Source organism: Engraulis encrasicolus, chromosome 17, assembly GCF_034702125.1.
Source record: "Engraulis encrasicolus isolate BLACKSEA-1 chromosome 17, IST_EnEncr_1.0, whole genome shotgun sequence".
NCBI lineage: Eukaryota > Metazoa > Chordata > Actinopteri > Clupeiformes > Engraulidae > Engraulis > Engraulis encrasicolus.
In genome coordinates, this window is record NC_085873.1 from 15592254 (window position 1) to 15618933 (window position 26680).

General features: G+C 41.9%; 2 protein-coding genes across 2 annotated transcripts; both read right to left on the bottom strand.

Annotated features, from left to right (window-relative positions):
* Window positions 1–2954: 2954 nt before the first annotated feature.
* kctd2 (potassium channel tetramerization domain containing 2) lies at window positions 2955–14245 on the bottom strand. The gene is made up of 6 exons (XM_063221848.1): window positions 13606–14245; window positions 13058–13166; window positions 12337–12428; window positions 11235–11330; window positions 9417–9542; window positions 2955–8026 (listed from the first exon to the last, which is right to left on the bottom strand). The coding sequence occupies exons 1-6, from the start codon at window positions 13945–13947 to the stop codon at window positions 7997–7999; spliced, it is 795 nt and encodes a 264-aa protein (XP_063077918.1). The 5' UTR covers window positions 13948–14245; the 3' UTR covers window positions 2955–7996.
* Window positions 14246–15237: 992 nt separating this feature from the next.
* On the bottom strand, window positions 15238–26420 carry hexd (hexosaminidase d). The gene is made up of 12 exons (XM_063221174.1): window positions 26082–26420; window positions 25849–25964; window positions 25639–25726; window positions 25397–25561; window positions 24830–25013; window positions 24051–24122; window positions 23265–23463; window positions 18762–18844; window positions 17764–17839; window positions 17563–17673; window positions 17046–17135; window positions 15238–15944 (listed from the first exon to the last, which is right to left on the bottom strand). The coding sequence occupies exons 1-12, from the start codon at window positions 26154–26156 to the stop codon at window positions 15746–15748; spliced, it is 1458 nt and encodes a 485-aa protein (XP_063077244.1). The 5' UTR covers window positions 26157–26420; the 3' UTR covers window positions 15238–15745.
* Between the last annotated feature and the right edge of the window lie 260 nt (window positions 26421–26680).

Sequence of the window (26680 nt, forward strand, 5' to 3'; positions counted from 1 at the left end):
AGAACGGCGCGTCGCAGGATTACGCGCGAGTCGACAAACGGACAGAAAACCCGAAGACACGCCTGTGCCACGCCGTGGACAGTAGTAGCCACAGGACGACATCAATAATAGAAAAATAGACAAGTGGCATCATGTAGGCCCAATGACACCCCCAAATATCTGGCTAAGGAAGAAATGTGAGCCATAAGTTAACATTAAGATCAAGTTAATGTGATAACAATAAGCGAACCCTTAGGCTATAATTTAACTGCCTATGAAATCCTTTCTCGTGGAATTATGTAATGGAATTTCTAAAAGGCATTTTAACTTGGAATTAGGCTATGCATATTCCAGTGCAGACAAAACTTTTGCTTATTCAGCACGAGACACCAGTTAGTGGCATGGCATACGCTACCCAGAGGAAAGGCCCTAGGCCTACAGCATTGTTCTTGCTCTTTGAAGAAAATAATCTTAGTAATGATCATAAATTCATAAACTTGGACTTGGATCGAACTTTGGGCTTCACCTCAATATTTACAGGAAGTAGGCTGGAGATACGGGGCAGAGGGAACACCATGCTGTATTGCTTCTCCTATGCCCTCTTATGATAACATGAAACCAACTTCTAGAATTTTACATGACATTATCCTTAGCTGAGACTTATCACAAGTGACTTACAAGTAGTTCGTGACAGAGTAGTTTACAGTCTCTGTAGCAATGTGAAGTTGGCTTTTTTCATTCCTACTTTACTCACTACTCATTGCGAGCACTGAGAGCACTGATGATGGCAACAGCCTGAAACGTCTGCTCTACCCTGCTCTAATNAAAAAAAAAAAAAACTCCTTGTGCTTGACCTTTGTGTCTTGTTTAGTGTGCGAACCTGCTCCTACGTTTATATTCTACTTCTTTTGGGTCCACGCACCTAGTTAATTTTTGCAACATCTAGAGCGCAACAATACTCCTACCTTCATTCCTACTTTAGCCATGCATGTGTAACAGAGTTGAAAATTCTCTCCACAGCATTTTCAACTCTGTTACACATGAGGATGTGGCAGGGGTGGGGAACCTATGTCTCGAGGGCCTTGAAGCCGTCTTATCCGACCCCCAACAAAATCAAATTTAATGTTTAGCAGTTTCACATGAAATATGACACATTTTGTAAAGAAATTTTAGAAATTGCATTTACAATACAATGACGTTAATATTTTCAGGGGATCTTGTGAAAGTAGGGTCTATTGTAAAGATGGCCGCCCTCAATATACAGCCGTCTCCAAAAGAGTTGTCGACTATCCATCTGTTTGGAATAACAGCTAATAACCTGACTTTCAATTAATCACTTGGCTTCAGAAGTCACTCATATGAAAGCTACAACCCTCCCTAATGAAAATGTATGTACAAAAATAAATTTCATGCACCAAAGAAAGATTGACCCTTTAATGAACACAGACAGGGCAGATTTTCACAAGACAAAAGTTTTGTCGCCCATCGAACATGATGTGAAAATGAGCAGATAAGTCACTTCAAAACACTTAAAATACGCAGATGGGGTGTCATACTTAATCACTGAATCACTCTCACCTCTTCAAAAAAATCTACTTTGGCCTTAGGTTTATGTTCAGGGTCATTGTAATCATGGAAAGCAGCACAATGAAAAACAATGAAGATCAATGAGAGATGGTGACATATTCGCTATTCGCAGAGCAATACATGTTTAACTTCATGATTTAATCAGTGATAAAAGCCCTCAAACACCTGCAGCATGCATGCAGCTCCTCATAAGAGCTGTATCCCTACCATGTTTGACTTTAGGCACCATTTTTCTTTTTTCCTATTCTTCATCTCCAACACCATGATGCTATCAGTTCTAAAATGGTTGATCTTGGGATCTTGACTTTAGAGTATGAGTCCCATTAGCCTTCATTTTTGTCAGAATTAGGCCTGACATACTCTTGGCTGACTTTTTTGAGACAGAACAGTGTGAGAGACTTCTTTGGTGTTTAAGGTGAAAAATCTGGAAAAAAATACATGGTGCCTAAGTCAAACATGGGAGGGATACAGCTCTTATGTGGAGCTGCATGCATGCTGCTGGTGTGTGAGGGCTTTTATCATTCATTAAATCATGAAGTTAAAAATGTATTGCTCTTCGAATATCAAATATGTCACCATCTCTCATTGAACTCCATTGATTTTCATTGTGTTGCTTTCCATGATTACAATGACCCTAAACATACACCTAAGGCCAAAGTTGATTTTCTGGAGAGGTGAGAGTGAATCAGTGATTAAGTATGACACCTGATCTGCGTATTTGAAGTGTTTTGAAGTGACTTATCTGCTCATTTTCACATTACGTTCAATAGGCGACAAAACTTTTGTCTTGTGAAAATCTGCCCTGTCTGTGTTCATTAAAGGGTCAATCTTTCTTTGGTGCATGACATTTATTTTTGTACATACATTTTCATTCGGGAGGGTTGTAGCTTTCATATGACTTCTGAAGCCAAGTGATTAATTTAAAGTCAGGTTATTAGCTGTTATTCCAAACAGATGGATAGGCGACAACTCTTTTGGAGATGGCTGTAGGCCTAAAGTGCAGGAGGAAATCCTAGTTTGTGTTCATAGTAAGGCCCTTGGAATCTTTACAAAATTTGAAGTGGCCCCTCGAATGAAAAAGATTCTTCCTACCGGAGAGGGGTGAAGCGGGAATGAGTTAACCAGGGCCCCACATTTGGGCAGAGGCAATTCTAGTGTCATGGGGGGCCCCCAAGCAAAAATCCAAAGGAATGAACATTCGAAACAAATTGCTGCTATTATAGTTTGAAGCTGAGCGTTTTTTCACCATCTACTGGCTGGGGGCCCCAAGTCACGTGGCTGCCTGCCTTGCCTGGTGACAAGATGGGCCCCCCCCACAGGAAGTCAGTTTTTAAAAAAATACATTAACATAAAATGGGGGGAGGGTCCCACTGAAGCAGGGTCCATAGGGCCTAGTACTACCTATCCCTCTAAAATGATGCTCAAGATCTAATATCTATGTACAAAAACAAGAGGCAAACATTTCTTTTAAAACACAAACACAATTTATGATAAAAATCAGACTTTGATATTTCTGTAGTTGCCATCTCAACGCTGAAGGTATCATCAGAATTCAAAATAAAATTTAAAAAATAGAGAAAGAAACAAAAACAAAACAAAAAGAAACAAAAAGGAGAGGACAATCTGACCGAGACTGGTCGGCTCTGCAACACTTAACTCCGCAGTCTCCAAACGGACAGAAATTCACATTTGACATCAAATACTGATCAAAAACTCAACACACTCAAAACAACGGTATTTTAATGAATTCCCACTTAATGTTCGTAATGCTTTCTGGGAGAGAGAGAGAATGTATACAAAAGCATGCAGATGTATTACGGACAAAAAAAAAAAAAACTTCTGGCAGATTCCAAATCAATACCCCTCTGTCCTATCCATTTTATCATTATGCATGGAATTTTGCCATCAGTAAAACATTAAAGGTCACAGCAATGATAGACCCGGTCCTAGTATGTCAAAAGATGCCAACAACATCCAGCCTACAGTACAAGCCAAATTTCACAAGGGCAAAAACTTCAACTGGGACTGTGAAAAGTATTTTGCTTTTAAAAGCCAGCATCATTTGATATATATATATATTTTAACTAGACTGGACAAAAACGTTTTTGGAGTGTGGGGGAGATTTTTGTTTCCTTGGGACAAGAGTTGCAGAGCAATTCCACATTAAACACCAAGTCTCGCTTTTATCCGCTGACAGTCTTATTTCCATGCACCATTTAGACTTAACAGTGATAACAAAGGCCACACATATCCCCAAACACAACATTAGAATCTCTAATACAACGCATGCTCCCAGGTTTTTTTTTCTCGTGCCAAATATTAGATTGTTAATTCTTTTTTAAAAATAAATCCCCAGAGTTTCGTAAGAGAGTACATAGTATAATAATTACGTTCATCACAGAGAAAACAGTACTTTTTTGCCTTGACATCTTTTTGTATAACATCAAACAACTGAAGGTGAAGGGGAAAGTGCATGGCAGAGAGACAGGGAGGATGAGAAAGATTGGAGGGGGTTTAAATAATGGTTCAGTGATCTGTTCTTAATGTTTTCAGGGAGGATGACGTAGATTCAATAATGTTTCAGTAACTTTTTCTAAATGCTTTCTATCGTCTTTACAGTGTTCCGAAAGGTAGGCGTCAACCAAACAAAAACACAGTCTTGATTAAATAGCATCCACCCATTTTCCTAATAGACAAGTTATTGATGCAGGCCTTCATCCGGCAACAACTGAGATAAGTTGCCATCTCCCATCTGATAAAGAAGCATCAGTGGCGCCTGACCTGATATTTCTTCAACATTCGACTTGTCTGAACAATCTACAAGTTCAATGTTGCGTAGACCGACGCAGGCCAAATGGCACGATATACCTTTACAAGTAAATGGTATCAGCTTTCAGCTTTGTTTTTGTTTCAGTTTGGATGTGCAGGGCTAAAAACATAACACGCTTGAACGCTTATGCATTACCCATCCCATTTTAAAGAGAGAAGGAGGCAGTGACAACCTTAACAAGCAGGGAGAGTGTGAAGAAGGAGGAGGAGGAGGGAGGGTGGTGGCACAGTGACAGAACACAAGTCAGTAACAGAGGCAAAAAGATCAAGTCATCTAGACTAAATGTACACACACACACACACACACACACACACACACACACACACACACACACACACACACACACACACACACACACACACACACACACACACACACACGACAAAAGACATGGGCTGTGGCAATACCCTCACCCCATATAGTAAGAGGCCTGCGGAGACACTGTGGTCCCCAATCAAACAGCCCCTCTACTGGACATGGCCAGCAGGGAAAGTAAACTGGACGCAAGACGGGGCCAAAAGGATCAAAGGCACAACAACACTGGACATACAGTACAAACAAGCATACAGACACGCGACACAAGCACTCAAGCACACACGCGGCCACACACACACTCAGGTCAGTGAAATGGCAGAGAACCCTGCGGTTCAGCCACACACACACACTGCCCTTCCGGTCAACCTAACACATTAACTCCAGATGGGAAGAGAGAAAACACCAATGGGGGAGAAGCAAACACACACGCAAACACACACACACCCACACACATGCACGCACGGACACACACACACACACACACACACAAATGCACGGATGCACAAAGACGTGTGACTGACAATAACAGAAAAGTCCAAGTCCCGTTTCTTCCCCATCTCTAAACAGAACCCACTGTTCCAAAACACTTCACAGAGAGGAGTGAGCAGACACTGAAACTGAAGCATGCGTGATGATGGCATGGTTAGTTTTCTCAGCCGACTAGTCTGGGAACAGCAGGTCAGAGAAGGGACATGGAGGAGCAAGCTTACCAATAATAGTGATGGGCAAGCTGCAGTTATTAGTTACTACAATCCAGTGCCACATATTTAAAAAATGACCTGGTTTTACCAGTCCGATTCAACCAAGGTGATCATTCAACAAAGCAACTGCCTGGTTAAATTGGAATATGTGGCACTGGGTTGCAAAACGAATGGATCCAGACTGCCGATCACTGACCAAAATGAAAGTCAAAGAACCACCAACGTGTGTGTGCCGGTGTAGATCTGTACCACAGGTGGGTCAATGAGATGGGGGACCTAAATTTGAACACACTTTGGTTTGGCCTCAGAAAACTGGAGAAATTTGAATGATGCACAGATAACTTACCAACCCAAAATAAAGTAACTGAAAGTGGGCTGCAGAGCTCCCGATAAAAGAGTGTACTTTTTTCCCCTCCAGACAGAACAAAGCCTGGAGGCTGTCTTTTTTCTTCAGATGTAACGCTAGCGCTAAGTCAACATCGCCTGGTAAGTGGCTTAACCTGTTTTCTGAAGTAGTCCCCTTTGACTAACTTCCTAATGAAAACACACCCTACTGCTCTAAAGTAAAGACATTTCAGTTTGCCATAAAAAATGTCACAAAGTTTAAGAGAATCTGAAGAGGAACAAGGAGAAATGAAACAAAACCATGAGAAGGAGGGGAAAAAATCAAGGGCCAAACACGAGAACTGATATGCAGAGAACAAACAAATATTAATATCTTAAAAACACACACAGTTTTAAGTGACTGGGTAAACAAGGCAAGATGGAAAGTATAACACAACGTTGGAGAAGCTTATTTTGTTTTCGGTCACAGAATGTGTAGTTAGATGCGCAATACAAGATAAACTCACACTTTTGTTTGTGGGTTAAACTGGGATGGGGGTGTGTTGGGAGTGGGTGGTGGGGGGGGCAATACGCTGACTGTTCTCCCACTATACACAGAGTAACTCAGTTTTGATACACGTATGACCACTATGGTACAGATATTAACAGTTACGTTTGCATTCAATCTTTTACATTGTATATATATTTATATATACTTCTGTGTTATTATTATTAATAATAATATCAATCCACATTTTATAATAATAAATCTCACATGCCTCACAATTGCACATATTTTTTTAGTTTCCCCCCTCCGATTGGTTCCGTGTGATCCTCTCAGTGCTGTTACTGAAATGTCCAGTGGGGGGGTGGGAGGGGGCAGGTGAGATGCAGGTTAAGCAGACCATGTTGCCATTGGAGACAGACACGCTGACCTGAGTGGAGGGGGAAAATATATATTTTTCTCCCTTTTCGTTGCCAGCTCTCTTGCTTTTTCTTTTTTCATCGGTGACTAGTGACAAGTGTCCAGCAGCACGAAGGAGTAGGAGCACTGTGGCAAGATATCTCCTCCTACATGGATGAATTCAGTTTTCCAAGGCAAAGTGAGAAGTGTGAAGAGTCCTTCAAAATCCGTTTTTCCTGTCTGTGAGAGAGGGACTGCTGTCTCTGTGTGTGTGTGTGTGTGTGTGTGTGTGTGTGTGTGTGTGTGTGTGTGTGTGTGTGTGTGTGTGTGTGTGTGTGTGTGTGTGTGCGTGCGCTGGGCCAGCAGTCAGTCGTGTTCTGTGTCCGTGCCAAAGTCCTTAGGGGGACACAACGGTGGAGAAGGCCGTGAAAGGGGACAGAATAGGAGGAGAGCAAAAATGAATGTCAGTGGACAGAGAAGAGAAGAGAAGAGAAGAGAAGAGAAGAGAAGAGAAGAGAAGAGAAGAGAAGAGAAGAGAGAGCATTACAGGCTAACTAGTCAAGGTGAGGTGTGAGACGGGAGGGTGAGAGAAAACTCAGTTTGTTCACACACTCATGCGATCGGATACACACACTTGCACACTCGCAAACACACAAGAGCCACACTCCTCAGCAGAAGTGAAGTGGGTCAAATGGGAAAAGTAAAATAAAATATGTCAGTTGTATATCCCACGATGCCACCTCTGCTGGGAGTGATGCGAAGGCTCCTCTCTAAACGCGGTGATGATAAGAGATGAAGATGATGATGATGATAAGTGACCTTTAAATTTCCTGGACATGAGTTCCACTTTTAGTTACATCGTGCACAAACACAAAACAAATGCAAGTGTATGTGTGTGTTTGTGTGTCCATATACTGTGTATCTCTGTGTATGTGCTGAATATTGTCTAGTGCTGATGGTGGTTGGTAGGTGATGACAGCAAGATGTTGCAGCACTGCAGAGAGGGCGGGCGTTTTTTTGTTTTCTTTCTTTTTTTTGCTCGGCCCCGCCCACAGAAAGGCACAAGGGGGTGTGGATGTGTAAGTGACGTGTAAGTGTGTGTGTAGTAGGTGTGTATGTGTGTGTGTGGATGATGATGATGATGATGATGATGGGGAAAAGGGGCGTTGAGAGAAGACGTCGGGGCATGCATGAAGGCAGGGTGAGCTCGAGGCTCCGTCTAAGGGCAATGTGATGGTGGTGTAGTGGGGTGGGGTGGGGTGTGGTGTGGTGGGGTTGTTGTAGTGGGGTGGGGTTTTAATTTGGATCAGGGCTTTTAGGGAGGCAGAGGTGCGCGGCTCCTTGCTGTGTTACTCCTCACATCCGAGAGCCTCTCTCCTGAAGGATCTGTTGCAAGACAGGGGACACAAAAAGACGACAAATATCATTCAGATTTTTTTTTTTTTTAAAGATTATCAACTGATGCTTCTAAGATTGGCCGACTACTGATCACCGTCAAGTGCAAGAGTCAGAGGTGCAGGTGTAACAACAGAGCAGTTCCTTGCACTGATTGGTGAAAATGTAGTACCATTCCCTCTCATGCAGAGGGATTTGAAAGATAACCTTTTAACCTGCTCCACCTGCCTGTGCTGCCTTTCTAGACACTGCCACATCTCTTTTTTGTGTGGCTTTTATGACTTAATTGTACAATATTAAGGAAGAAAAATCCGCACTCACAAAATGCGTCTCATTATTTATTTATATTACCACCATGTGCAAAAAGCAAACGCGTTTCGGCTATCAAGCCTTCATCAGTGCGTGGTTAATTGTACAATATACATAGGACAGTGAAGGAGTGACAGGAAACGAATGGGAGAGAGAGACGTGGGGAAGGATCAGCATGGGGCTCGGGCCGGAATCGAACCCGGCTCACAGGCGTAGCAGCTCAGTGCCTCTACCGTTAGAGCCATGGTAGGGCCATCCGCTACCTCATCTTAAAGTGGGTCTAATGCATCTAGGGCTAGATGACAGTAGCGAACTCCCAGAGGCAGCAAGACTAGGCACATCTCTCTCAACCTTCAAGAAGCAAGTAATGAGTCTTCTCATTCATGACTATCTACAGCACTAATGCTTGAGCAGCCCCAGTCCCGGGTTAGACTCAATGGCATGCTGTGTGTGTGTGTGTGTGTGTGTGTGTGTGTGTGTGTGTGTGTGTGTGTGTGTGTGTGTGTGTGTGTGTGTGTGTGTGTGTGTGTGTGTGTGTGTACTCTACTTCTCTACTATTCTTTTTTTTTTAACTAAAAAAACAAAAGAACTAACCCTACTTAGCATCTGCACTTGTTCTATATATTGCCTGTGCCCTTTGTATCTACTAGTGTTCTTGACTATGGTTATATCCTCGATTGTAAGTCGCTTTGGTTAAAATGTGTCTGCCAACTGCAATGTAATGTAATGTAATGTAATGTAATGTAGGGAAACTCTTTTGTGGCCCCCTAGTTAAAGCTTGTGAAATGCCAATGTCATTTAGAGCACCAGCAGAGGACACTCTCCTGACGGTACACACGGTGAACTCAGGTTTCCTCTGCAGCCACTGCACTTCTTTTCAACACAATCACCTGATGTTACTGTGTAAAACAATGGTGAGCATTGAGACATGAAACTACCAGGATGGTGCTTCCTGAATAGAAACCTGGCTCAACTGACTGATTTTTACAAAAAGCCCTAAAAAAAGGATAAAGGTAACGCAAATCAAAGTGAAATGAGATGTGCGGTTCCTCCCAGGCCCTGTGTGCTGTACCTTAGCCTTCTCGGTGGGCTCGATGACGATGCCGTTGGTGGAGTTGTTGAGCTCGCGTGACACCACGCACAGGAACTCCGCCTGGTCCTCGTTGCCATAGTTATAGGACGAGCCGATGCTTATGAGCTGTGGACGGCAGGAAAAGAACAAGTTCAAGTACACCTTGGTGCATCATTCACTCTTTTTAAACGTAAACCGTAAAACCCTTGCTGTCCGATGTGCTGAGCACCTGTGTACGCCTGTTTTGGCCATGTTTGCTTGCCCAATATCTGCTGAGCACAGCAGACATCAGACACAGGGATATCAGACAAGAATCAACAATTTTCATCTACCACTCATAACTAATGTGAAAGCGTAGGTAAGGTTTTTTTAATCAAAATTTTATTTAATGTATACTAGACTAAACCAAACATTTTACACGATTGTTTCAGTATAATGCTTATTATTTGAACATTCATGCTTTTTTTCCTTTACATGCAGTCCTTAGGGGTGTGAAGGACATTGACTTGTGAACTATTGAACGTGTGTATGAAATGCACAATTCAAATGAACTTGCTAGAGGACTGAGGAAAAGGGAACATGAAATAGATCTGCACTGCAACAGAGACACTCTACACGAGACAAAACACTTCAGAAAACGTCCATAGAAATGAATGGGGACGATTTGTGCGGCAAAAGGAGCCAACTGCCTACTGAGCAGCGCTGTCAATGATCCAATCATCTCCAAGCAAATGTTGCTCATGAGTAGTTGAAAAATATAGAGAAATATCAGCCCTAAGGCTTCGCCAAGATGGCTGCCAATTAGGGCTGTAACGATATTGTATCGAACAGAGAACTCGTGATACACATTGTCACAATACTATATCATGATGCAAGAAGGCAGCATTGTGATTCATCCTTTCAAAGGTTTGTTACCCTTCAGTCCAGAAAACAACCTCAATATGATGCTTTCAAATCAGTATCATTATTCTTTTTAAATGTTTCACATGTTTATTTAAATGTTTATTAGCAGCATAAATGATCATCACAAAGATACCTTAAAAAAATTGTGGGGTGTATCGAACTGTAGGTAAAAAAGTGTGATATGAACCAAATCGTGAGTTGAGTGTATTGCTACAGCCCTACTGACAATTGGAGGGACTTATACAGACAGACTTTGACATGGGGTACAGCCTGAAAATAGCCACTGACTAGTACATACCTACATTCAAATGACAACACAATCAACAGAATCCTTCCTATTCTGTGTACTGCTAATAAAAAACCTGTGTGATTGAGGGTCAACTATTGTTCTGCATTGAAGATATCCATTTGACTAGCTTTAGACTGGGAAATATACCAATCCATTGAATGTGCATGGGCAGCATGTAAATGTGAATGTGCAGCATGAATTCCAGACAAACTGCTAAAAAAATATTACACAGTGCACCAAACAGCTATTGTAATGTAATAAGTGTTCAAATAATCAAAGTAATAGTTGGTCTTATTTCTGAACATGTAACATAATACTTGTTTTACAGACTGTTACCTACTTGACTGCCTCACTTCTATCCTGCTGAGCGGTATTCACAATGTACTTACAAGAACACTTGGTGAGTAACATTGTGTTCTGAATGCAATGCACACTGGTAAACCAATGAGGAAGTGTGAACTAATCTTGTGCATCTGTCTGTCTGCCTGTCGTAGTCTATTCAGGTCACAGCATAGACGTATATACAGTATATACATATCTATGCGTGGCCACAAGTCACAGGCCAAGAAAAGGACGTTTGTGGTTGAGGCACAAGTGTGTGTGAGGAGGTGGCTGGGGGCCCCAACCTGTTCGAACTTCCAGCCGTCCGACATGGTGGAGACCATCTGAGTCAGCTCCTCCTCCTGACACTGCAGCACCCGGTAGACGTGCTTCACAGGGCCCTGAGAAATGCACAACACACACATGACCACACCGCGTTCATATGACTTTGAGTGACGATTTTGGAGCAATAGGTACAGTATGTACAGAGTGAGCCAAATAAAATCAAGGCTTATATTTTTGGATCTGAAAATCATAGAGAGTAACAAATGCATTTGAGGTGAAGCTGCCATTCAGAAGTCTGTACACCTTGGTATGCTAATTACCATGGACTTCGCCTAAAGTGAATGAATGAAACATGTCTGAGGTCAAAGTTACACCGTGTACTAATTGCATACAACCCCACATAATCCGTTCCATTAGATTATTTTTCTTTTGGACTGTCACAGAAACAGAAAAAGAAGCACAGCCAAGGACATTTAACTAAACTGAAAAATTAATAAAAAATAAACATTTCCCTGTTAAAATACATGTAAGTTGAATGTAGAACGGCGATAAAAGACTTGCATTTGCTTTGTGCGCAAAGACTTCTGCAGGAAGAATTCTGGAATAAGAGCAAGTTTAGGCCTGCATTAGCAAGCCACACAGAGAGTACCATACCATAAACTTCAAACAGTGACGGCTTTGCTATGTTTCACTCTTTTGACAGCATAATGTTTAAAGAACTATTCATAATTTACTGGCTATGGTCCTATAGAAAAAATATTTCTTAAACCCACTCATAAATTTAACTTAGTTCAGCTCCACAGCGCCGACCAGAACAATTATGCATCGTGAACGTCTGCTTTGCAATGAATGTATATGTTACTATAACCATTTGATCCCAAGGCACACCCTGTAAATATTCTCAAAAGCAGTCAACACAGACCCCAAACTACACTGAAGCAACAGATGATGCTTCAGCTCAGCAATTAAAAAAAATAAATCATAAAAATCATATAATAAATGTCTCACAATTATTATTTTATTATTATTATAACTATTAGATTAATATTATTATTATCAATAGACTATACACAACGTTAATAAGAGTTAAAACATTAATAATAATAACTATAGTCTGTGTACCTGTGACGTCCTGTTTTCGTTGTCTCGTATCCTCTCCTTCACCAGTCTGACCAGGGATGCGATGTTGTAGAACTCCGCTTCCTCCAGCACACCTGGAAATAAAGAGCCATACACACATCCAGATGCTCAGACACGCCCCCCTACCTGAGCCCTCAGGTAAACCTGCTACACAACCACAGCTAATCACAATCATTTGCACACCAGTCTCCGTGCCACTTATCCCCTGAACCGGACCGCTGTTTATCCAGGGGAGATACTGTTACACATAGGGCTGGGCTGGCACCAAAGCAGGCCCAGGCATGTTTTGTGTCGCCCAAATTGTGGGACATTCTCTAGGAAATTGCAAAAAAAAAGTAAAAATAAAAAACCAACAACTGCATTGGCTCCTGAGGACCGGCCGGCCCACTTGGCAATTCCCTGTATGCCAGATTACAAGTCCAGGCTCTGGTTACATACAGGACACTTTGCCTCAGGGACAGATGCAGATGTTTTATGTTTGCTAGTTTATTTACTTGTTTTCCCATAGAGACCGGCCACAATTCAGACGGGTGGCCCATTGGTCTATCTTTAATGAGACAGTGGACTGAGCACATAACATCGTTGAGGAGCAAGTTGATGTGTGAGGAGCTGGTTTATGAGAAAAATGCCCTGGCTGTTTGTGCGTCCCAGTCCAGGCCTGATTACATCAACAGGAGCATTTGATCACCCGTGCTGGGCTCACCTTCCTCCGCCAGGTTCTTGTTGATGATTAGCTTTCCGTGCCTCAAGTAATTCAAGATGGGGCCGAAGTATGTTGGGTCTCTGTCTATTAGGTAGGCTCCTGTCTCGTCCTAAACGGCAGAGGGAAAGAGTGCAGTTCAGAGTTTTTTTCTTTTAAGGCAAAGCATGGCCATCTGTCTGGATGAAGACCAGTGCTATATATTACAAACTTCAGACAAAGAATGTGAAGGCATGAGAGGGAGAGTTGTGCATGGAATTTAATACACTGTAGCAACTGATACAGTGATAGTGCACATCTCAGAGGCAACAAATCATTATTGAAAATGAGAGTCATCCACCAAGTTATCATATTACTTCCCATTGTAGAAAATAAATTATATTAGTCTATATATGAAATTAGGTCAAAGTAACTGTCCCCAAAATGAACGACACACTGGATTCAAGCAGAAACATGACAACATGGACGAAAGTAAAATCTACACTAGCCTACAATTGCAATTGATTAGTTGAGAGGAATTGGTGGAATTTTAGCAAGGTAGTAAAACTTACCTTGTCAGAATCCAAATCTGGGTCGTCTTGACATAATCGATACAAGAATGATTTAGGATCTCTACATAGTGTCTGTTTTGTAGTGACGAAGTAGGTTCCGCCGACGTTCAGCCTGACCCATCGGGATCCCGGTTTCTCTGTCTGATCTGACGGGGTCGTAGGGCTCTTCATGGGGTACCCAAACACAGCTCTGGAACTGGACACCCCTGGACTGGACGAGCCGCTCCGAGGGGGAATGACGAGAGTGGGCGATGGAAGCCTTACCGAGCCGCGAATTTCACGGTGCTCTGATTGTTCTAGGATGCCAGTCCCACTCGGCTCCACAACGTGTAACTCCGCCATACTTCTGAGATACAAAAAGTCACAGTTTTGCACGGCAGGTCACGAATAATTCTGTTCCACAAAATTGTAAACAGAGGCTAGCTAGCTGGTTGTCGTTTCCTTTACAAGGTGGCAGTCGATGGGGCGTTGCTGCACGCATCAGATTAGATTTACACTGAAAAGGGTGAACTGCACCGAATTTGAGATATGTAAAAACCATTAGTAAGAGGCGACATTGCTCAAAAACCTCATAAAGACTAACATAATCTATCTTGTTTATTCAAACGACCTATATCTGGCCATAGATATTACGGGAAGAAGAAAGCTAATCATCATTTCCGGGTCAGATTTTGATATTCATGTCACAGTAAAAGTCCTGTCCAGTCCACTGCTGCCACAACGGCAATTATTCAGGTCATATACGTAGGCCCTATATAAAATAGCATAGACTAGGCCTAATAGCCTTCAGGTATACTACAACAACTACTACTAGGCTGTACTACTACTACTACTACTACTACTACCAATGTATTACCTCCGCAAGGGAGGTTATGTTTTCGGTCGCGTTGGTGTGGCTGGCTGTCCATCTGTTTTTCTGTCTGTCTGCAGGATAGGCCCAGCCGCCCAACTCAAAAAGTTATGAACGAATTTTCATGAACTTCAGTGGAGTTGTTGGAAATGACATGAGGAACAAGTGATTACATTTCGGTGGTGATCTGGATCCAGGATTTAAAAAAAGATTCTTCAGGGATAGGGCGAATTTAAACAGCTTCAGTGGAGGTCTGCACTCTCAGAGTGCACTTCTAGCTCGGAGGCTTGTTGTGTGTGTGTGTGTGTGTGTGTGTGTGTGTGTGTGTGTGTGTGTGTGTGTGTGTGTGTGTGTGTGTGTGTGTGTGTGTCTGTGAGATTAAAAATAAAATAGTACAACAATAGAATAGGCTAAGACAAAAAAGAAAAGATAAAACAATCAGATTAGGCCTACAATGCATACGCGCTGCCGTTAAAGTATATACGTTTAGAGAGACTGTTTCTGTAGCATACCAAGTACTAAAATGTATACATAATACTACGGTAGGCTACTGAAGCTGCTTAATGTCAATTTAACAAAAAAATGTTCTATCAAAAAGCCTCCTTGGTGGAGTTCTGCACTCTCTGAGTGCATTTCTAGTTATGATTATTATTATTATCATCATCATCATCATTATTATTATTATTATTAAGAAATTAGATATGTTGGAACTAAAATCTATTCCTTTAGCACAACACCAAAAATAAATATATACAAGTAATAATGAATAATCACCCAAGTTATTATTTGGAATTTATTTTGTACACATTGTTACAAATTTGATAAAATAACAAGAAAGACAGAAAGACATTAAGTAATATGTTATGGTTTAGTTTATATTCCTGTGAGGTGCACCCAGAGATTTGATTTTACTTACTCTAAACACAACACATTGTACCAGTTTTAATACATCTTGAGCAATAAAATACAATGTATTACATACATCAAGCCAGCTGTGAGAATTTTATGGCCATAAACGAGAAAGTGCAGCTGGTCCAGTTCAACCTCAGACTTCCAGGGCAACAATGGCACCACCTAGTGGCCCCACTTATTTCACCCATTAAGAACTAACAGGTCAAAAGAATAAACAGAATTGTCAACACAGTTTTAGGTAAATGCACATAGATGCAGCCAGTCTTAAAGGTTGCACAAGTGTATTTTCCCTGGTCTTAAACCGCGAGTTAAATCCAGTAACAGTGACAGTAGTAACACAGGCAACAGTCCCCTGGTTTCATATGTCTCCTTCCATCTCTACCAGCCACTGGGTGGCACAGGTGCGTGTAGCCCCATGTCCTCCATAGCCAGCTGCAGGTCCTTCAGTAAGCTGTGGAGAGGAGCCAGCACTGCGCTGACGTGCTGCTCGGCCCACTCCTCCACCGTGGCCTGGGGGTACAGCAGGCCCATCTCCTGCCTCACCTCCTCCGCTCTAGGCTCCACGGCCTGGAGAAGCCTGTTGGTACAGAGCAGGGGTGAGGAACCTTTTCCATTCGACGGGCCACTTCAAATTTGATGCTATTGGACTATGGACACCAACCAGGATTTCCCCCTGCACTTTGGGCCTATATTGAAGGTGGCCACCTTTACAACAGACCCCACTTTCACTGGGTCCCTTGAAAATATTATTTAAATTATTGCAAAAGTAATTTCTGAAATTGCTTTACAAAACACATCATATTTCTCGTGAAACTGCATGACATTAAAATTATATCGGAGGCCGGATAAGACGGCCTCATGGGCCGTAAAGGAGTTGGAAGTTAGCTAAATAATTTTAATGGGACACTGTGTGAGATTTACAGTTGTTTATTTCCAGAATTCATGCTGCCCATTCACTAATGTTATCTTTTTCATGAATACTTACCACAACCATCAAATTCTAAGTGTTCATTATGACTGAAAAAATTGCACTTTTCATACATGAAAAGGGGGATCTTCTCCATGATCCGCCATTTTGAATTTTTAGCTTCAAAACTGACTCTACTTGGACCATACAAGGAAATATGTGTTTATTACTTAGTAAACTTTCATGTAAAGATCAAATTTGGCAATAGGCAGCCCAGTTTCAATGAGCAGCATAGTTGCAGTACCTTTTTTGACCATTTCCTGCACAGTGTCCCTTTAAATTAATTTTAGAAAAGGACCATGATAAGTAAAGGGGAAGTGGCAGAAGTGGGAGGAGTTTTCTGTATAGAAGTCAATGGGAGAGAGTGAAACTACGACACCTATAAACCGATTCCCATGAAACAAGCTTATGAACCCTCTAGATACTGGAGCCTCTACAGTATGATATACTAACAAAACACTAACCCATAATCGGTCAGGGTGTGGGGCCATTCAAAGGACAAAGTAAAATGGATATACCGTTGCAGTGACATGCATATCTTCATACAGTATAGAGCCGAAATGACGAGAATCCCTACTAAATACTCTAACAGCACAAAGCAGTGTGCTTATTATTTGAAAATTAGATCTATCATTCAATACACTTGTCTGACTATCATGCAAAACCAGATCAGGTAAACACAGGTTTGGTAAACAATGAGCTTATGCTTACGCCATCACTTGAATCTGTATTTGCTGTGCAATAAGTGGATGTGCAATTTTCCGTCGTCTGTGGTATGGAGTAAACCAGCCCCTTACATACCTGTGGAGATACAGTTCATATTTTAGCTATTCAACATGACATCTTACGGTATTTCATTTGAATGACACCACGCAACAAAACATCCAAATATTTTAAAGGAGTGATGGCAAGTATTAGCCCTTTAGCACAGAGCCTATGTTATAACCTTACTGTCACCAAAATTGTAATGGCTATGTCTTAATCTGTTACTTGAGGCTCTCGGTGCAGTCATAGCAATGTTGTTATGATGTAGTTGAGTATTTGCAGCCAATAGTGAATAGCCCTGTCGGCAATCCCATCTGCAGTAGGAGGCTACGGACTAAATATGATTTAAATTAAGTATACACTTAAATTCTCAACACTATTGACAACACTTGGTTAGTTTAGGTCTGTACTCAACTTGTATTCATTATGCAAATACATCATAACTCAATGGCATTTCTCTTACATGTTGCTTTCAAAGAGGCGTAGATCCTCCGACTGCAGTAGTGATGTCAATTCCACCATTGAGGCAGCAAGCTTTTGGCCAGGAAAAGATGTAGAATTTTCAGGTGACAAACTAATACAAAAAAGAAAAGCAACAATTAACACCAGCGGTTTCCTTTCAGTAAGTATCTCAATCTATGTACAGGTAAGTTTGGCAACACACCTGCTAATGTCCTCCACTTCTGTGGGGGTTCCAAGAATCTCTGTCACTCTGGTCTGAGCTTCTGCTGAGAAGCTTCCTGTAGAAGACAAAAAGATTTGCACATGGCTGTATATAAATTTGCAGAGTAAAGAAAATACTTGTGAAGTGGTTGTGTGCCCAATGTTCACACAAGTGCTTGCATGTTGACAATAAATACATGTACACTAGAAATGATAATTATTTTGCACCCACAGCTGTAAAACAAAGCCCTCTCCACTAGACCAGGGGAGTATTCCAAGAACCTGACTTCGTAGAAAAATCAGGCTAACTTAACCTTGAGGTAGTGGTAAATCATCTGGATGCCTCATTTTTTTTAACTAAGTAATATTATGTTACTAGTAATAGGGCAGTCATGGGTAAGCGGTTAGGGCGTCAGACTTGTAGCCCAAAGGTTGCCAGTTCGTTGGTGGGGGAAGTAATTATCCAGTGCTCTCCCCCATCCTCCTCCATGATCGAGGTACCCTGAGCATGGTACCATCCCGCCCCACTGCTCCTTGGGGCACTATTGGGGGCTGCCCCCTTGCACGGGTGATGTATAAATGCAATTTTGTTGTGTTCAGTGTGCAGTGAACACTTGTGTGCTGTGGAGTGCTGTGTCACAATGGCAATGGGAGTTTGAATATCCCAGTTGGGCCTTCACATATGTGGGCTACCCTTCGCAGGTTTACCACTTCCTGTAGGTCAAATTAGCGAGGTTTCTCACTTAACCATGTTTATGGAGTACCCCCCTAACTACATACTACGAATGGGTCCTGTGTGAAACTGACCATAAATGGGCCCTGCCGTGGCCAAACTGTAAGGCACTCGTCTACCATGCGGCTGACCCGGGTTCGATTCCCGGCCCGGGTCCTTTGCAGGCCCTTCCTCATCTCTCTCTTCCCACTTGCTTCCTGTCACCACCTTCACTGTCCTATCATAAATAAAGTCAAAAAGACCAAAAAAAAAGAATAGAAACTGACCATAAATGAGTGTCTGAAGACAGGATGCCAGAGAGGGGAGGGCCACTGGCAGCAGCTCACAAAGCACTGATAGGTGGTCGTACCTGTGACAATGACATTACACAGGGGACAAAGGCAACCTTAGGCATGCACTATTACAGCAACTGTTGACAAAGCTATCATTATAGAAGGTCTGCCATAATAGGAGGAAATGGATGGAACATGCCCAGACTATACAGTAACACAGACGGGTCATTCCAGCTGGAATCAGCAAATTTCTGAAAAATCTCCCACTCGACCCCCTCGGATTTGCCTGAAAAAAATGTATGTGATGGCTTAAACATCCAATAGATCATATCCACAATATCAGAACTCAGCTCTGGATACTTTTGGCACAAAAAATCTGTAAATAAGTACACCCCCTACGCTTGTTTTAGCGACATTACATGAGTGACCATGTTCAGACTCAATTATCTCCAGAACTATTTGTGTCAGATTCATTATATTTTCAGGGCTAAGAGTCCCAGACCTGAATATCATATATTACAATTTGCAGCACTGTAAGTCAAATCACACCGTAATAATGTGCCTCTACTTTTTGTAGATATCATATGTTCTAGGGTTTCCAAATGTCTGTAAAAACCTCAAAGTTCTACATGTAAGGTTCATCCTTGGTAAATGGTCTGATATGTACCATGACTTCCACATCATAGTATATCTAACAAAAGGCTCCAATGGTTGTTGAGATACAGAGGTCCAAAGATGGGAACAAATTAATTTGCACCAATGTTTGGAGCAATATTTCCAATCTATGACACTAGTTAGGAACTTTCTGTTTGGTGTTTCTGAAAGAGGATGTTTTTTTTAACAACATATAAAAAAATTGGGATGGTGTTTTGCCTCATTCTTTTTATAACGGACTTCAAAATCTCAATTGGCTACAATTACTTGAAGCTATGAGGACCATGTCACCAACCGACTTGTCGCAACTCTCAAATCCATGGCTCTGATGTCACCTTAATAGTGAAAACAAGATGGCTACCCTGTGAATGACAAAGCAAATTCTAGGGAAACCATAACAATTTGTAAATGAATTGATTGATGCCACACAGCAAGAATAGCACATTGCACATGGCTTTGATAGACATTAATTATTTTAATTGTAAAATCATAATAATAATCATCATCATCATTTTAGTAGTAGTAGTAGTAGTAGTAGTAGTAGTAGTGGTAGTGGTAGCGGTAGTAGTAGTCTTGGAATAAAGTGATGAAATAGGAGAGGATTAAAGAATTGTAGCACTCTTGTTTGCAACAAGGACTCCCATCCTAACTAGTCTTTCAATCAGCACCTGTAACTTTATATTTGCTATGAAACTTGTGTCTTACTCGTTAAGTTATCAGCTGTATTGCAAAATAACTTAATTCATACTGGCTAGAGATTCCCTCAGACTGTTTTGACAGCATGGTCCTGGAGTTTTAGTTAGAAAAGTTTGCTTGCATGCAGTATTCAATATCTGGTGAATAGTGAAGGCACAGAAGTTCATATTGGCACCAGACAACCATGTGGTTCTTGTCGCATTGTTGCGATCTAATTCAGCTGCTTGCAAAATTATAATATTATACCACTGCAATGCTGACAAGTGGATTGCAGGTGAACAGCAGTAATTACAACAATCATGGTTTGGATATGTGTAGACAATGTTCATTACTTGTAAAGTTCAACATCACATTGATACAGGTGAAATGACGGAAGCCGAAAGGAAGCTTTGCAGCATGCAAAAGCGTTCAGATATGGTGGTGGATTGGGGGCGGGGCACAGTTCTACAGTCAGGGTACCTCTGTCGTGGTGACTGTTGGCGGGGGTGGGACTGTTTTATGGTCGCATAGGAAAGTAAAAGTTGATTAGAGATGACACATGGGAGGAGACGGTTTGTAAAGAGGTATCCTGATTGTAGAACTTCCCGCCCCCCATCATCCTCCCCTGACCGAAGTGCCCTGAGCATGGTGGTGGTATCCTTACTGAAATCAATACCTATGTTGTCATTGTCCTTCAAGGTACCAATTTCGTTGTACCTGTACAATGACAATAAAATTTCATTCAAAGTTTCATTCAGGTGTTCCTCATTGAATTGCCAATGATGGATGGTTGCACACAACAATATGAATGCAGATACCTAATGCACCATCAATGACAATGGCAAGCTACCTTATAAAGTCAACTCATAAGATGCAGCTAGTGATTGAAAGTTAAGTGTGTATAAAATCATTTGTCACAGGCCAGAGCATTGAAAGTTCCTGACTTGTTTAATACATTTCATTTTTTTTTTCAAATATTAAATCACCATCAAGGAAGTCAAGGTTGCATCAAGGAAATCATATCAACACCTTGTTTTATTTCCAGAGGTTGTTTTTTTTATGACTTCTCTCAAAATGGTACTTCTCTCAACCATCTTGAATTTATTGCTAACGTAGCGCCAGTGAGAACATGTTGCGTAGTCACTTGATCATCTGGCCGATAGTACACTTAAAAAGATGAGGCCAGAATCCCTGAAAAAAAATCAGAAATACTGAGCTGAACAAACAGCTTTGCCTGGGCCCGGGATAAAGTCGTCTGAAGAGACCCCTTCCCAATACATGCAATGTAATGAGTATCCAATCTTGATTCCCCCATGTCCTTGGCCCAGAACAATTCACCACTTCCGCTTCCCTCTGCACTATTTGATCACAGGCTTATGTCACACCGCAATGCGCTTTATGATCATTAAAAGGAATGAGGCAAAACACCATTCTATTTTTTTGCTATGTTGTTAATGAAAATATCCTCTTACAGACACAACAAAAAACAAGTTCACAGCTGGTGTCATACTTTGGAGGTATTGCTCTAAAAAATGGTGGGGGGGGTTTTCATGACGCCACTTTGGATGGATTTGAGGGATGCATGCCACACTGCATTGAGATTTGAAAAGGCATTATACAAATAAAGGGGCAAAACACCATCCCAATTTTTAGATATGTTGTTAATAAGAATATCCTCTTCGAGAAACAACAAACAGCAAGTTCACAACCGCTGTCATATATTGGAAATATTGCTCCAAACAATGGTGTTTTGTTTCCTTCCCTTGATGCTGACTTCCTGGAACTATTTTGGAACTATGCCATTGGCTCCATGAGCCGCCATCTTTGTGTGAAAATGGAACCGGAAAATCAAGGGGATTGGCCACCTTCTTAAGATGGAATTGAGGGTTAAGTGAGATATACTGAAATACTGAGCTGAACAAGTATAAAATCACCTATTTGGTATCAGAGATTTTAGGTTTTAGTGTACACTGACTTGGCTATTCATTTTAGGTGTAGTAAACCCAATTTTTTTCTAAGGTAACAGGGCTCCTAAGGTACACCTGCATGTCACACAGGAATGAGTTTTTAAAATTCATTATAAAAATAATGGGGCAAAACACCATCCCAAATTTTAGATATGTTATGAATAATAATATTATCTTTCAGAGACACCAAACAGCAAGTTCACAACTGGTGTCATAGATTGGGAATATTGCTCCAAATAATGGTATAAATTAGTTGTTGCCCATTTTCAGACCTCTGTATCTCAACAACCATTGGACCCTTATATCAAATATGATGTGATGTGAAAGTCATGGCACATATCTGACCATGTACCAAGGATGAACCTTGAATGTTGAAATTTGAGGTTTTTATGGACATCTGAAAACCCTTGCAATTTTAATTTCAAAGAAAAGTAGAGGGTCAGTATCAAGGTGTAATTTGACATACAGTGCTGCAAATTGTAATGTATTTTCATCAGGTCTATGACTCTTAGCCCTGAAAAAATAATGGACCTACCACAAATAGTTTTGGAGATAATTAAGTCTGAATATGGTCACTCAGGCAGTGACGCCAAATCAGGGGGAGGGGGTGTCCTTATTTACAGATTTTTTTGTGGAAAAAGTATGCACAGCTGAAATCTGCAATGGTGTTCTATTGGATGTTTAAGCCATCACATATATTTTTTTCAAGCAAATCCGAGGGGGTCGAGTGGGGACCATTTGCTGATTCCAGCTGGAATGACCCAGACATGTAAGGACAATTTTGGGTGTGCACACTGTAGACAAAATCCTCTTCAAATGTGATGTGATGTTCTGGGTGTTGTAAATGCCGCAGTGAACCCTACTACTAAAGAACTTGATTTTAATTCAATTTGAAAAGTGTAGTAGTATCAATTTATTTTACAGTGTGTATTTACATATAATATTGTGTAATTTGATAACACATACAAAACTCTAAACCTACGGTACATAATAGTGCATGCTGTTAAATATGTCCTAACACAGCATCTTATTAATGTATCAGAGACTAGGGGTATAAATAATAATCGATATGAATCGATGCATCCATCCTACAGCCGACGATCGAATCGAATCTTATTGTATCGTATCGTGGGGCATTCTTAAATATCGAAAATAATCCAATCGCTACCTTATGAAATCAACATTGAATCAAAAGCATTACCTCTGCCAGCCAGTGAGGGCGATGCCCTGCAGTGTCACCGCAGCTGGCCGGCTGGACGCCACCTTCAGCCACTGCAGGTGGTTGTCCACATGTCTCTGCGTGGAGGGGACGCAGGTGTGGACACACGTGGAGCCTTTGAAGGAGCTGGCTGTCCACAGCTGAGAGAGGCCAGACGAACTGTACTTGTCCATCAACAGCACTGGTGGAACAAGAAGAAGAATGGGAGGCTTCAGTTTAAAATGCAAGCACAGGCTGGTGTTGTGTTGATATGAGCCACCCTGTTGAGCTGAGCTACCGTGGGTCCATTTCAGTCTTGTACCTTCCATCCTCTCTTTTTTGCTTGTGGCCTCGAACTTCGCTGATGCCCCCTCTCCGTGGAGAAAACCAAGTTGAACTGCTAAAGTTAAAGTCGAACTGCTGTCAGCCTTGGCACGGGGCTTTTCCTCATTCAATAACTCGATTGGCAATGAGAAAATTATCTTTAAATTGTGCTTATATTGTCCGTGATGCACTGCCTGGAATCACAAGGTCACAAGCAAAATGAAAGGCCAGGAGGTACTAGACTGAGTTGGACCCCGAGCCATTAAAATGCATTACAGGCCCTCAGGGTTAGGGTTAGGGTTATGGTTTACAGCTATGTTAACAGCTGATTGGCAGGTCATCTCAACGAAGCAGTCCTATCTCGACAGAGCACCAACATTATGAAGTTCTTAGTAAAACACTAGCACCACAAAAAAATAGCCAGTCCGGCAAAATGTGTGTCTTCTTAACATACAGCATATCCACCTGTGTTTTCCACATCCAAAACAGGACTGTAATCCCAAATCATCGGCTGGACAAGTCCCACAAGACCGCTCTCTGTAGTCAGACAACAACAAGATATTTTTAGATACGTGTTCAGACTCCTGATGTGCTTTGAATTCATATGATGACATTAGTAGATCATCTGCAATGCAGACACTCCTTCATTTCCCTGGTACCTTGGCACATTCCACAAATATGATCGCCTCTCTTGAATTACATCGAAATAATTTATTTTCATAAGATGGATAAAGAAACCCTTACTTTAACTAGTGTTGCACCGATACCATTTTTTGGCCCCGATATGATACCCGGTAACCGACTGTGCAGTATCGGCCGTTACCGATACCATACCGATACTACTCTGTTTGAAATGTATATATATGAAAAGTTATATAGGCTACTACTTGGATGTAACATCATTGCTATTATGGCTTTGTCAGGCTGCTGTCTACTCCAGTAGAACTTTTTATACCTTTTAAATACCTATGATATAAAATAACTAAGTTCAAGGCTGTGTTTAAGAGTCATACGAGCATCTGTAAATGGTATCGGTGCCCTATTTGTTGGTATCGGCCGATACCGATACCACCATTTTAGTGCAGTATCGGGGCCCCGGCCGATACTGGTATCGGTATCGGTGCAACACTAGTTTTAACAAGATAATTTCAGATATGTGTTTAGAGTTCTGTTGTCCTTTGAATTCACTTGATGGCATTTGAAGAGCATCTACAAAGGCAGCAGCTCCCTCTGTTCCCCGTTACCTTTCAGCGTCTCCAGGCTCATTCCTCGGAGCATGTCGTCCCACATGATCAGACTGAGGTCCGGGTGTCGATCCCGCACCGCCTTGGCCACCCTGGTCACGTGACCCAGGAAGAGCTGGTGCACGCTGCGGTTAGGAGAGGTCAGCCACTGCCGCGACTCCTCTCCCTGGCCCAGCAGGTAAACCTGCAGAATTGTATGTGTTACTTACATGTAATGTTATCTATGGTGGTTTGCAGGGTCTACACTTTACATGAAGAAGGTTATGAAATGTCTCAAAATGGCATTTTCTTTTCATTTGTTGTCTGCTTGTGTAATTGTCCCACTACTAACATAACAGTCTGTAAATGCAGGCAGTGTCTATTCTGCTGCAGGGATACCAACATGAAACACAAAAACACAAAAACTTCTTGTTTTTGTGTTTTGTTTGTTTGTTTGTGCTGTTGTTGTTTTTTCCCAGAAGAAAACGCATATCATGAATATCCTGCCCTGCCCACATATGGTTCCATAATAAAAGTAGGCCTACAGCTAATGATAACACGGATAGGCTAAAATGATGCTGCTCGTACCTCGTCCGCTCCCAGGTGTAGGCTGCTGCTGCCGGGGTGGAGCTCCATCACCTGTCGCAGCATCTCCAGCACCAGCTGCACCGCGCGTTCCTTGTGCGGGTTCAGCGTGCCGAGACAGTGGCCGACCTCGCGCAGCTCACGGAACGCGCCATGCTTCAAAACAAACTGAGGACAGAGAACGTCATGAGACAAAAACAAGTCTTGGTGGTGGAGAATTATCAGGAAATAGCAGAATCACCCACCTCCATGTGTCCAAATGTTTGGACCAGCGGAATGACTTCCAGGTTTCTGGATTTGGCAGTGTCCTGCAAGATAGCGATCTCTTCTCGGCTGCATAAGACAATTTTATGATGCACATCTTATGAGATAATAATGAGCTGTGCGACCCTGAGCTACTAGGCTAAGCCAGAGTGGGGTAAATGAGACACTTATGAGACTTTGCCGTAGCCTACCTGTAAGGTGGGTGTGCCGAAGCTCGGATGCTCTCCAGATCTCCCTCGTAGGGAAACATGTCCTCATATTCAATTAGCAACCCATTCGCACCCAGGTCAGCAAATAAGTGAATGAGCTGTTGACATGAACACAGTTGAGAATTAAGATACAAATGACGGAAACGGGCAATACAGGCGAGAGAAGAACCACTGTACAGCTGTTGTCAAAAAAATGGATTAATAAAAGTTCATACCTTGAGCAAATAGTCAAATTTGGGGGGTGCGCCTTTCAGATCCAAATGCACAAGTTTTTTCCCCAGTGGCGACATGGTGTCCGCTGGTGATGAGGTCTGAGACTGGGCTCGGCTGCTCCTCTGCCTCAGTGAGATTCAGCTGCTGTGGCCAGCTTTCATTATACAGTTGCCTACTCTACAGACAGGCTGGTTGGCTGATGGTGCCTGTCACAGTCCACAAGAACTCCCCTTCTATTCAGTTCGTGTAGCCTACAGTCAGTACAGGCTGTAAGTGCAGCCGGGGTAGCTATACCCATGTGATGTTCAAAATAAAAGCATGTATGTCTCCATTCTATATCACACGCTCTGTTTTAGATCTACACTAATACATATTCACATTTTTTTTTAAACCACACCATAACAACAAAAGCTATGGTGGGTGCGTAATATGTCAACAGTCTACCCGTGTACCCAGGCTATTTTAACAAGTTTAATGCCAAGGCGCAACGCGAATATCTCACTTACCATTTTCTCCACCAGAGGGCCCGGTTTTTTAGTAGGCCTAACTACACTTTCACAGTGGATGAGCAATGATAGAAAACACAGAGAACACACACAAA